Source organism: Eptesicus fuscus, chromosome 12 (genome assembly GCF_027574615.1).
Source record: "Eptesicus fuscus isolate TK198812 chromosome 12, DD_ASM_mEF_20220401, whole genome shotgun sequence".
NCBI lineage: Eukaryota > Metazoa > Chordata > Mammalia > Chiroptera > Vespertilionidae > Eptesicus > Eptesicus fuscus.
Genome location: NC_072484.1, coordinates 86301689 through 86314568, shown reverse-complemented (window position 1 = coordinate 86314568; position 12880 = coordinate 86301689). Strand labels below are relative to the sequence as shown.

The following is a 12880-nucleotide window of genomic DNA, read 5'->3' as shown; positions in this document are numbered from 1 at the left end:
TGTATTCCAAATCTTTGAGTTGATTCTTGCAATCCTCTAGTCTGCTTTTGGGTCTCTGTATAATATTTTTTATCTCAGTCAGTGTATGTTTAATTTCTAGTTGGTCCTCATTGAATTTATCAGCCTTTTCCATGAAATTCTTGAAAAACCTTATAACCGTGGTTTTGAACTCTATGTCCAGTCGCTTGTTGTCCTCCATTTCTTTGGGTTGTGATCTGTTTCCTTGCCTTCTCATATTCTCTGCTTCCCTAAGTTGGTAGGGTAGTTTTGTGTACTAGGTGTCCTATTGGTTCAACGGGTCAGCCTCCCAGTTACTTGAGGTGGACACTCTTGGTGTACCCTTGTGTACTGTGTGTCCCCCAGCAGGAGCTACAGCAAGAACTAGTTTTCTCCTCCTTTGCTTGGGCGGTTTTGGAGCAGTCTGACTGGAGCTGTAGTTAATTTGGTTGAGCTGCCACAGAACAGGCCATTTATATGCAAAAGCCGCTGTGTGGAGCCTGGGCGGGTTTGTAGAATGTGCAGGGCGGGGTCTCAGGGCATCACTAGGCTGGGGCGTGGCCAACGGCGGTGGCTGCCGTCAGCCGTCTCTGCCTTTCCACGTTTCCAAGTCCCTGCGCCCCGCGTTCCAGCGCAGTAAACACTGATTGCTGGGCACACCTCTGCAAAAAAGTCACTCTCACTTTCCGACCCAATGGCTGAGAGTCCAGCTTCTCTCCGTAGGTGTCTGGGTCCCCCGAGTGTCCCCAGAAACTGGATTTCAGAGCGATCGGGAGCTTGTCTCCCTGTGGGTTGAAGAAAAACCGCGCACCCAGCCGCCCGCCGCCAGCCCGATTCGTGCGCCTCCATACCTCAGCTTTTCAGCGTTTGTGCTCCTTTCTCCCCTTAGTTGTAAATCTACCACTCAGCCAGCTTTCCCGTGGTTCTGGGTGGTAGACGTTTTGTCTTTTAGTTGTATTTTTGAAATTGTTGTGCGAGGCAGCAGATTAGTTGTTTAACCATGCCGCCATCTTGGTTCCTCTCCTACTATAGGCTTCTTGACTTAGAAGCTGATATTCAGCTTATGGTACTTAAAAGATGGGAGTTCAGATATATAGGAAGTTTGATGGACTTTACCTAGTTTTATTATTGAAATTTCAGTGTTTTATAATCATTTGTGGGAGATGCATTCTAAGGCAATAAATGAGGGCTAAAAGAAGTTTTAAGTCTTTGTGTGGCTCACTTTGTTGAGACACTTTTCCTCAGGGCTTTTAGTTTAGAATTGGCCAGGCCCTATTGATAGCTACATACTAAGCATTTCTGGAAATTGACATGTTGAAGATCAACCCACCAGTTCTATTTTGTTGCTGTAGCTATCCTTGAACCCTAAAGTCATTCTGTGCCTTTCTCTGGATCAGTCACAGATTTGCACATGCTTATGTTCTCAGAAAGGTCCTTCTAAAATCTCTATATACAGGTGCTTTCTAGTGTACGGGGTGGGATATAAAACGTCCTGTTACAGTTGTTTGGAACTCTACCTCTTCCAATAGGAATGATATTAGAAATGGCCAGTCCACAAAAAACCATTGACTCTAAAGTGTAATGGAATTATTAAAAGTAATTATTGTGGCCTGGTTGGCATGGCTCAGTGGTTGAGCATCAACTTATGAACCAGGAGGTCATGGTTCGATTCCTGGTCAGGGCACATGCCCGGGTTATGGGCTCAATCCCCAGTGTGGGGCGTGCACAAGGTGGCCAGTCAATGATTCTTTCTCATCATTGATGTTTCTGTTTCTCTCTCCCTCTCCCCTTCCTCTTTGAAATCAATATAAAAATTTTTAAAAAATTACTGTGTATATCTATTTTCCTACCAGGAAATCATTAAATTTCAACTCCTGAGGTAAGAAATGTTTCTCCCACTTCTGCTTTATCTTACCCCCTATTTGTCTGGCAGTGACAAAGAGGCACCCAGCTCCCAGCCACTTAGGGTGGTTCTTGTAAGGCCCAGGAATGAGGAGCTGGCCAGAGACTCTTGGAAGTGGACAGAGGAGTGGCTGCAGTGATGGCGTGTGTCAGTGGAGGGGTCTGCCTTGTGTTTCAGCTGGGAGACTCGGCCCTGCCATTGCAGACCTCCGGTCTCCTATCCTCCTCCCCTGGACTAGTGGTTCTCAACCAGACCTGATTTTGTCCCCACATCTCCCCCTCCCCCATGCACCAGGGCCACTTGGCCATGTCTAGAGACGTTTTTGATTGTCACGAACGGGGTGCTGCTACTGGTATCTAGTGGGTGGAGGCCAGTGCTGCTGCTAACCATCACACAAACTTCCCCAGCCCCACAGGCCAGCCGCGCTGAGGGTGAGACCCTCTGCTCTCGACCATGGCTGCTGGTTCAGTCTCTTTCCCCTCTTGCTTGGCTGCAAAACAGAAATGTAGTTTGTGCTCCCTAATTCTCTTCTACCTTCTGTTCTTGAAATATCCTCAGTCTTTTTGAGGTTTTTCTACAGGCTTTACTGTCATCACAACATGCAATAGATGGGGTAAAAATAACAAGAAAATTGCAGCTTCAGGACATCTTAATTAAAAGCTACCCATGCTGTCCACCGGACCGTCAATAGAACAAAGTTCAGCTCCGTCTCGGCTTTAGTCTAGTCTTCCCATCGTGGTTTCCTCTTCCGGGGCTTCCCCCCTTCTTGACCCGGACTGCTCAGCCGGCGAGAGCCTGGGCCGTGATCCGTCCCCGGTCCTCCCAACGAGGAGTGCAGGAGGGCTGGAAATCCTTGGGTTCTTTCAACAAGGAGTGAAGGGACGTGTCCTTTGTATGGCGTAGTTCCCGTCAGAACCCTATCCCGTTGCCTTCCTTCCTTTCAGAAATTCACAGAAGGAGATTAAGTCACAGCATCTCCCTAAGCACTGCTGCATCGGCACAGCGGTCTCCTTCCACGCTGCACTGTCCTTACCCCACCGCCAGCTGGCTTTCTCATCGTTTCCCTTTGAATTAGTAGAAATTTAAAAATTAAGAATTAAAAATTATGGGATGTAAGAAATGTAATTTTTGATAATTTAGAATTGGAATTTTTAGATGTAAAAATTTTGTTTTCCATACTTTGTTTTTTGGTAATGTTGATTTATTTTTTTAATTAAATTATGTCTATAGAAATTTCATTATAAAAGTACTTACTAATCTTATACTCATTGATTCCTCTATGTTTTCATTAGAAATTAACTGGCTTTGTTTTCGGTGTCTTTTTCTGTAGTTATGATATTCAAAGCTTAGTGATGGTATCCCCCTAGAGAGAAAATAGAAAGCAGGCAGGGTTTCCTGGGACATGGACCACATTCATCATTTATAACCTTCACCTAACTACTTTCACCCAGGATGATTAATGTGTGTGTGTCCTCACATATGTTGACCACATATTCAGCTGGTGATGTAATGTGTAGAGAGATGTAAGGAGATCTTACTATACACCAGAGGCATTCAGAGGGCAGTGAAACATTCTGTTGCAGGTACTCTTGGTGCTAGCAGTGAGGTTGTTGTAAATACAACATATTACTATCCTATATAATAAAGAGCTGATATGCTAATTAGACCAAACAGCCAAACGACCTTCCGGATGTCCTTCCAGAAGACCTTCTGGACGAAGCCAGGGCTGCGAGGGCCGAGCCCCTTGCATGAATTTTGTGCATCGGGCCTCTAGTTCTGCTATAATACAGTTATTTTACTGTCTCTCTGCATTTTTCTGGGAAGGGGGTGGGGCAGTATTATCTGATACTTTTGTATATCTGGAAGCAGAATGAGAAGCCCAGAAGTAAATATAAAGCCTGGTCTTTGCTCTGTGACAGGTGCTTTACATGTACTGGCTTGTCTAATCCCCACAATAGTCTTATGTGATAGTCACTGCTGCCACAGTTTACAGAAGAGGAAATTGAGTCTTTTAAAGCTGTAGAACTTGGGCAAGGTCATACATCTGGAGCTTGGGTTTGTATGTCTCTCAAGATCCTCATTCTAAGTCCAGTGACTCCCATATTTAGTCATTCACACAAACATTTTCTCAGTACCCCCTGTGTGACAGGCCTCAGGGATCCAAGATTAAAGACAGATATGGAGTCCTAAGGACTTTTTTTATATATATTTTTTGGCGGTGGTATATATGAAACAGACTAGAGAAGGATGAAGGCTTGAGGACAAAGATACTATGTTATCTACTGTTGCATCCACAGGGCAAGCACTGCACATAGTAGAAGCTCAGTAAATGCATGCTGAATGGGTCAGAGACAGTAGTGAGAGGTAGTAGCTAACTAGGAGAGAGAATGAAGGATAGAAGGGATATGAAATCAAACAGCAGAACTGTCCTGGTCCATTTAGTTTGGGTTAGCAGTTGGCTACTCAGTAGCCCCATGGGGTATGAAGAGCCTCTAGTGTGCTCACTGAAGCCCAGAGCAGTTTCCATAAAAAATGATCTTTCACACTTCTCTCCACCCCCCACCCCCGCCTTAAAATATGCCAAAGGGCTAAGCTTGAGTGCCTTGGAAAATCACATTGGTCCATGGTTGGCAAACTGCGGCTCGCGAGCCACATGCGGCTCTTTGGCCCCTTGAGTGTGGCTCTTCCACAAAATACCACGGCCTGGGCGAGTCTATTTTGAAGAAGTGGTGTTAGAAGAAGTTTAAGTTTAAAAAATTTGGCTCTCCAAAGAAATTTCAATCGTTGTACTGTTGATACTTGGCTCTGTTGGCTAATGAGTTTGCCGACCACTGGCCTAGGCGAAGAGCTCTTTCCCTAATGACACTGGATAAAGCAGTATTACGTAATGTAATTTGTTTTCTTCCCCCTGATCAAATATAACTTACACTTTCACACCAAGTGAAGCTTTAAAAATCTAAGTTATGTTCTTTGGAAGATACCTTATAAAGAACTATCTATAGTGTATAATGTAACTATCTATAGTACTGTAACAGGTTACATAAAATAATAAAAACAACTTCCTGTGAGTAACATCATTTGAAAGAATTATAATGTGTTGAAGTAATTTCTGTTTGGAGTACCATGTGGCTTTTTGTAAAGAAAAGTCTGGGGAAATGAGGAAACGATGGAAATGATTTCATTTTCGTTATTCAGCAGCATCGATGCGCTCCTTTCTGCCCCGAGAATGTGTCTGTTAATAGTGATGTTTTGCTTTACAGCTTTTCTGGGAGAAGAGGCTACAAGGACTTAGTGCATCAGATGTAACAGAACAAATTATAAAAACCATGGAGCTCCCCAAAGGCCTGCAAGGTATTGCCTCAGCTCCGCGGGGCGGCGCCCACTGTGCGGGCTCTGCGGAGGCTGTGGAGTCAGGGGGGAGGGGTGTGTGCCCTGCTGTATGAGGGACCTCTGTGGGAACGCAGGGGAATGTACCTGAAGCGCGTGTATTTGCAGGGATGCTTCAGGGCAGCGCATTAGCTAAGCTGGTTTTTCTGTGTGAAAATGTTGGCTTTCCGTTAGGTTTCTCATAAATGAGCTCATGTGCTGCTTCTGGAACCAAATGCACGGAGTGGCAGACTTTGCCAGGCTTCCTGCTCAAAGCAGCGTCTGGCCCCGCCCAGCACCTGCTCTTCCTTTCTGTTATGGAAGGAAGAGCCACCCGCTCTCCCCCTGCCTCTCCCTCCACAAACCGCTGCTGCACGCACAGCGTGGGAACCCGTGCGCCTCAGTCCTGCAGCAGCAGCACGTGGGCTCGGGGTGGAGGCTCAGCTGCTAGGTGCCTGCCGTGTCATGTTGCTTCCAAGGTCCAGAGAAGCACCCTTTTCCAAGTATGAGAACTTCAGCTTCTAAATCTTCATGTATCGTGGATTGCTTAAAAATCCTCAGATTCGTGGGATAGAATATTGTCTCATTCCTCTCTGCTCTTGGGAATGGTCGCTTTAACAAGTTTATGACTTTAAGCAATGCATTTGACAGTGGCCATCGGGGCCAGTCTCCTAAAAGTAGTCAGGGTGTGCAGTTAGTAGGTACATCTATGGACTTGGGTATTTTGTTAGGTATTTTGAAAAAACTGGCAAAGCTGTAGGCACAGCAAGCTTGCATTGGCTTCTCCTTTGAAGTCTTCAAACAAGGAAGATAAGTGTCGAGATATTGCTGGAAATTAATGTTAAAAGCTACAAGAGAAAGCTCTTCCAGGAATAATTTAGGAAAATATTAAGGGAGATACTTGAGTATAATATGACTTCAGAAGGGACTTAGATCATTGAAATAATTGACCTTGCTTGAGGAAATGTAGCCAACTTTTAAAAAGTTGAGGAAAATGTTTGAAAAATGTATTTTAAAATTATGTTAAAGTTTTATTGAATTGCTCAGCTATTTTGTTACTGTTTCTTTAATGTTAATTCATTGGTGTATAATAACTATTAAGTAGATATTATCTAATCCTTTGCTGCTTTGGCTTATATCAGCTTAATATATGGTTTCCCTCCCCCCCCCAAAAAAAAGTATATATATATGATCCCAAATGAATATAAAAATAGTGGTTGTTTTAGGTGACAAAGGTTTGCCAAGCACATGTAGAAATTTCCCTTAACAAGTCCATTTTTCTGATTGCAGGAGTTGGTCCAGGTAGTAACGATGAGACCCTTTTATCTGCTGTTGCCAGTGCTTTGCACACAAGCTCTGCTCCAATCACAGGGCAAGTCTCCCCTGCTGTGGAAAAGAACCCCGCTGTTTGGCTCAACACATCTCAACCCCTCTGCAAAGCTTTCATTGTCACAGACGAAGACATTAGGTAAGGCAGTTGGACTTCAAAACCTTGTTTTTTACATCTGGTAAGTGATGAGTCAATCAGAAAGTTACTAGTATGTATGTATATTTATAGAGCTCTTGTGAAACCAATGGGAGGTGATGCAGGACATTTGAAACATGTGTGAAAGAAGTAGAAGTGTGTGGATAAGGGTGTCATTGCAATCATGTCCAAAGGACAGGTCATTGCCCTCTCTACCCATCCTTTCTGTAGTGTCTTCTGTAGTCTGGGGCTCTTCCTTTCACTTGGTTATGCCTTTTGTGATTGTTTCCTGCATTGTTTTGTCTGCAAAGCAGTCTCTTCAAAGCAGATGATAGCCTTGCTCGTTGTGTTTTCAAAGTTAATTTGCTTATCTTGATTATGTTTACTTCAATTTAGAAATTTACTTATCACTACTTCAGCTTCTTTTAAGGGAAGATTTAAGGTGGCTCCAGAGAGAGAGAGAGAGGGAGAGACACACACACACACACACACACACACACACACACACACACTCACTCACTCACTCTAAAGTCCAATGAGAAGCAGATGTGAAAGGTGACACAAAGGGTAAAGCAGTAGAACAGAGGGTACAAGCTGCATCTATTAACGTCTTTTACTTTTTTCTGAGGCTGGGCCAGGACTTAGGTTTCTAGCAGCTAATAGTGAAAGGAAAGCATACAACTTCAGTTGATAATGCCCAGGAAGTATAAGCAAACTATTGTTAGGAGAAGCAAAATATTCCAGATATGAAGACCTCACAGACATTCTGGTAAGGGACTTGTGAACTTTGGCGTCATTACTTTATAATGACAGTGTGGAACACCGTGTCTCTTTATAGACAGGACAGTGGGGATGTACCTCCCTGTCTCCATCTTCTGGAAGTACATGAGAAAGCTCCACTGGGTAGTAGTATTTCTAGACAAAACCAGCAGATGGCACTTTTGAATCGTGTAATTTACAAATATGTTTTACATTTGTATTTTTTTTCTAAATCCCTAAAAGTTGTCATGAGAGGGTTTTTTAAATCATGAGTCTAGCCAGGTCTATAATTGGGTTTACACCTTTCTGGGTTTACAAAGCTGTAGAGCGGTTCAGAGTTGCATCATTCAGATGCCTTGCTCACATAGACTTGATGATCTGTTATTTTTTAAGGAAAACAAAATGTAAAATCAGGGAGAGGCATCAGCTTGCTTTTTGGGTTATTCTTACCCTTAAGGAAGGAAATTAGTCAGGAGGCAAGTTGTTTTTTGTCTTGGAATGAGTAATCGGCAGGATTTCAGCAGTTCGTTATGGGTGTTGACTGAGGCTGTCTGAGCAATCCCCTGGGAATGCTGATGGCTTCAACACCAGATCTTTTGATAGTGAAGGAAACGATCTCAGAGCCAGATCGGCATGATTGCCTTCTAAGGCAAACTTGTCTGACAAATTGCCCATTTGATTTAATTGTCATAACAGAGATTATTAAACAAATGTTTCTTGTTGAATTAGTACAGATTCAAAATAAATTACCGCAAGTGGAATTGTTGCCCTTTCTCCAATTGTGCAGGCAATATTAAACCTTCAATTAAAGATCTCAACATTAAGTATATAGTTTTGCAGCATCCTTGATAATATTTTCATCCACAGGTATATTTGTTTTCTAATACCGAGTAACAAATAATAAACTTAGCAGCTTAAAACAACGCCTGTTTATAGCTCACGTTCCGTAGGTCCGGAGTCTGGGCCAGGCACAGCTGGATTCTCTGCCTGGGTCTCACGAGGCTGAAATCTAAGTGTCTGCTGGACTGCATTTCCTTTTGGAGCCTCGAGTCCCCTTTCAAGCCCCCATGGTTGTTTCAGAATTCATTTCCTCGCAGTTGTAGGACTGAGGCCCCTGTTCTCTTGTAGACTGTGGGGTGGGGCGGGGGGTTCTCAGCAGTTAGAGGCTGATGGCAGCTCCTTGTCCCCTGGACCCCTCCGTATTCCCTCCACCTTCTTTCAGGGAGGGCCAGCACCGTGCAGGGCTCTTCTTATTAGGTCAGACCCTGTACCATAACTTCTTTTGATTAATCCAAGGCCATGATTAGTAAAATAATCATGGTGGTGTATCCCATCCTAGTCACGAGGTCTGCTTGTCCCTAAGGGGAGGGGATTATACAAGGATGGGACAGGGGGCAGCTTGGGGACTGTGTTAGAATTCTCCCTACCCCAGTGGGCAAATGCTTTAACTTCAGCTTTCGTTAAGTGTGGGATGTAATTCTCAAGGCGAAAGGGAATCATGGCAAATATTAGCGTCTAAGATAGACTGCTCTAGCCAAGAGCACCATTCACCCCATTTTCTTTGTCTTCCTAATGGGCTTACTCTGGGGCAGGCGAGCACATTCCCACACTCTGTTATTAGGAGTGAGAGACTGCCAATGAGATCCATGTGTCATTTGTCAGACCTCGAGTCACTGAGCCCGAGGCAGGACTGACTATGTAAGGAAGAAACACTGTGTTCCTCTTGACCGGCTGCCCTACATGAATGTCTGACAGGCTGTGCAGCTCCGACTAGCTCAGCGACAGCCCCCTCTCCCTGAAAATTCATGTGGAAAGTGGAGGTCTGTACCTTTCAATGCTTCGTGCTGTTTTCAGTTAAAGAAAGATGACATAAGGCTTTTGTGGCTGCACAGTATGTTAACTTCACCACCTTGAGGTAGTCTCATGAGATAGAGAGACGTGGGCTGGAATAGGTAGCTGGCACTTCCCAGCTGGTTGGGCAGTGCTGCATTTGCTTCCTCCATTACTGATGAGGAGCCTCCTTTTCCTTTTCTTTTCCTTCTTTTCCTGTCCTGTCCTGTCCTTCTCTTGAGCCTCAGTATTCCTTGGTGCACCTCTTGGCACTGGGCTTCTCCTCTCACTCAACATCCGCCCTCACCAGCTTCCCTCTGGTCTCAGGAGGCGGCAGGTTCTGGTTTCTAGTAGGGCGACCCCTCCCACCTGTTTTTTCTAACGCTTTAATGTACCGTTTTCTCCCTCCTCCTGTGTTTCTTCAGCCTTGCCTCCCCACGTGGCCTGCACGTGACACAGCGGTGCTTGCTTGAACTGTTTAGGAATCCCTCTCTTGCCTGTCAGGAAGCTACTCTGAATTTTCTTCTGCTTTTTGAGATGAAATGCATTCGATAGCCTTTCTTCCAGACTTTGTTTCCCATCTAATGGCTCAGAACCCCTTCCCCCCCTATTTTTATGGCTTGTGTTATTAACTCACTTTGGAGGGCCACAGTCGCCAAGGCACAGAGACTTGTGGCATGTTCTAGCCCAGTGGTCGGCAAACTGCGGCTCGCGAGCCACATGCGGCTCTTTGGCCCCTTGAGTGTGGCTTTTCCACAAAATACCATGTGCAGGCGCGCACGTACAGTGCGATTGAAACTTCGTGGCCCATGCGCAGAAGTCGGTTTTTGGCTCTCAAAAGAAATTTCAATCATTGTACTGATGATATTTGGCTCTGTTGACTAATGAGTTTGCCGACCACTGGTCTAGACCCACTCAGCTTGTCGCAGTTGAAGGCGCTTTTCATTTCTGTCCTTGGTGTAGAGAGCGTGTGGTCATGGTTCCTTCCTGATGGCCTGTTGCCAGCAGGCCTGGGCGCCCAGGAGACAGCTGCCCTGGCCTCCCTCACGGCCACAGTGCCAAACCGAATGCAGCTCACCCTCCCCGCTTCCACTTGCTCTGCGCTTCATCAAACACGTCTCCTTTTCTTCTGTAGTTTCCATGTCACTTCCTATTCTAGCCCTGCTTCTGAGATGTTTCTATTTACCCTTCATAGGAGTAACCCCAAATCTTCACGTATTGGAGATTCTGGAAGTGGGAGAAAAGGTCATTGAAACAGGCCCGCTCCTCCCAGAGTTCTCTGTGCGGCGAGGGCTACCTGCTCGCTGCCTGGGCGGTGTGGCTTTGTGACCATAGAAGCAACTTTTGCAGTTTTCCCGAACATCCATGATTCTGAAGTAGAGATGAACTTGAGTAGCAGCTCCCTGTTTCCATTGCTTGCCCACTGACGCGTGTCTTTTGATTCGGTTGTTCGAAAGGAAACAGGAAGAGCGAGTACAACAAGTGCGGAAGAAATTGGAGGAAGCCCTGATGGCAGACATCTTGTCCCGAGCTGCTGACACGGAAGAGATGGACATTGAAATGGACAGTGGAGATGAAGCGTAAGAATGCGGTCAGGTGCACTGGCACCTGGGAGAGCGGGAGACTTGGCACTTGGGATGTTCTCTCGCTTCCTTTGTCGCCGCCTCAGCGGGAATGAAAAGCTCACCTTCGCCTGGGCTGTGCTCTCGTTGGCCCCTCCCTGGCGTTAAGGACACAGCAGTCACCGCAGCCTTTCGTTCTCAGCGTGTGGGGCAGGCCCAGCCCTGCAGCGCTTGCCAGGGGCCTCGCCTCCTGGATTAGTGACGGGAGAAGCCTGCAAGGTCCTTCTCCAAGGCCCCTTAGAGACGCAGAGAACAGGACTCTGCCAGGGAGGGAGACATGGCCACAGGAGGTGGAGGTGGCTGTCATCGCCACACGTAGCTTTCTGGGGTCACTTGTCTCCCCTTTAGAATTATGGCTGCAAGGTAGGCAAAATCCCGCCCTTTTTCTAGATTTCGTTTAGCATAGATTCGATGCAGGGAGAATGAGGACATTTCAAATTATAAATAACTCTCCTGAAAAGTGCAGATTTGGATCCTATCCTCATCTCACGTAGTAGTTTCATGGACTTTGTTCCATTGGGTGTATGTTCTCTTTAAATGATTACAGTCGGGTCTCTGCGTGCTTCTGTGGCCTCTTGCTTCCCAGCGTCTCTGCTGCTTCATTCCGCAGGCCTTGGCTTACTTTCCACAACTCGGAGCTGATTATTTATTTGTGTCCTTTGAAGCCAGCACTGAGGAGGGGGAGGAAGAGAGGGGCGGGCGGAGGGAACGAGCAGAGTGAGTCCCAGAGTTGTGGCCCTGAAATTGGCTTTGAACCCTTCAGTCTGGGGATGTTCACCTTGTCCTGCGGTCACCCTTGTATTCAGTACCAGGTCCTGGGGACACAGTGAAGGACGCAGCCGCACAGTTCCTGTGCTCACAGAGCCTACATGTAGCCATCTTACATGAGCGCTCACATAACTATGCGATCACCACCTGTGCTATGTGCTGTCAAAGGAAAAACAAAGGTCCTGGGAGAGCTGATGGCAGGGGGGCTAATGCGCTGCGAGGGTCACAGGCCTCCCTGAGGAAGTGACCTTTCTTTGAGCCTGAAAGATGAGGGGAGGTGTTAAGCACTTTTTATGTACAACACGTTACAACTAAATGCTAATCAAGGCTTTAAAAATGTGGTGCTAAGTGAAATTTAGCCTCTAATTACTCTCCTAAGTTTTGCTGACCGCACCTGCAAAATCATTGACTGAAGTTGTTTTGTTTTCCTTACAGGTAACTTTTGGCTGACGTTCCCCAAGAGCAAATTCTAGAATTGAACCAAAACGTTTCCACTGGGTTTTGCCTGTAAGAAAAAAACAAATGTACCCGAGCACATAAAGCTTTTTAATAGCACTAACCAATGCCTTTTTAGATGTATTTTTGATGTATATATCTATTATTCAAAAAATGATGTTTATTTTGAGTCCTAGGACTTAAAATTAGTCTTTTGTAATATCAAGCAGGAAGAAGCTGAGCTTTGGATGCCAGGTGCAATCTACTGGAAATGTAGCACTTATGAGATCTATCTGTCTGCCCCCAGTTTGAATATGAATGAGTACCAAATAAATTTCCCAATTCAAGATTATTGTGACTTCACTGTATATAAGCAGATTTTTATACTTTATTGAAAGAGGACATCTGTACATTCTTCCATCATCACTGTAAAGACAAATAAATGATTATATTCACAGACCGATTGGGATTTTTTCTGTTAAAGAACACACCCGCCTGTCCTGGGCCTTCCCGGTTTCCATTCAGCTGTGATGCCTGGGCCTCGGGTGTGAAATGGAGCTGGGAGGGAGGAGGTAACACATCTGCACAGGTAATGAGGAGTGTGTGTTCACCAGAATTCCTGAGCTGTCCTCTAGCATGTGTCCTTTCCCCCTTGCCTCTGACTAGTACTTCAGTTAGTTCTGTGAAAAGAAGTCATTTTCTTCCCTTGGCAGGAATCCGGTACACTAGTGCCCT

The 12880-nt window shown here is 45.4% G+C and overlaps 1 protein-coding gene across 3 annotated transcripts in view; it reads left to right on the top strand.

Moving 5' to 3' along the window:
• MBD2 (methyl-CpG binding domain protein 2) overlaps nucleotides 1-12602 on the top strand; it is a 47216-nt gene extending 34614 nt beyond the window's left edge. For 2 of the 3 annotated variants that reach the window (XM_028155682.2, XM_028155681.2), the window contains 4 exons: nucleotides 5161-5251; nucleotides 6557-6734; nucleotides 10778-10900; nucleotides 12146-12602. In XM_028155682.2, coding sequence (XP_028011483.2) covers nucleotides 5161-5251; nucleotides 6557-6734; nucleotides 10778-10900; nucleotides 12146-12149 — 396 coding nt within the window. In that variant the 3' untranslated portion in view covers nucleotides 12150-12602. The remainder of the gene's footprint in view (nucleotides 1-5160; nucleotides 5252-6556; nucleotides 6735-10777; nucleotides 10901-12145) is intronic. The other variant, XR_008557640.1, reaches the window with a different exon arrangement.
• The last annotated feature ends 278 nt before the right edge of the window (nucleotides 12603-12880 follow it).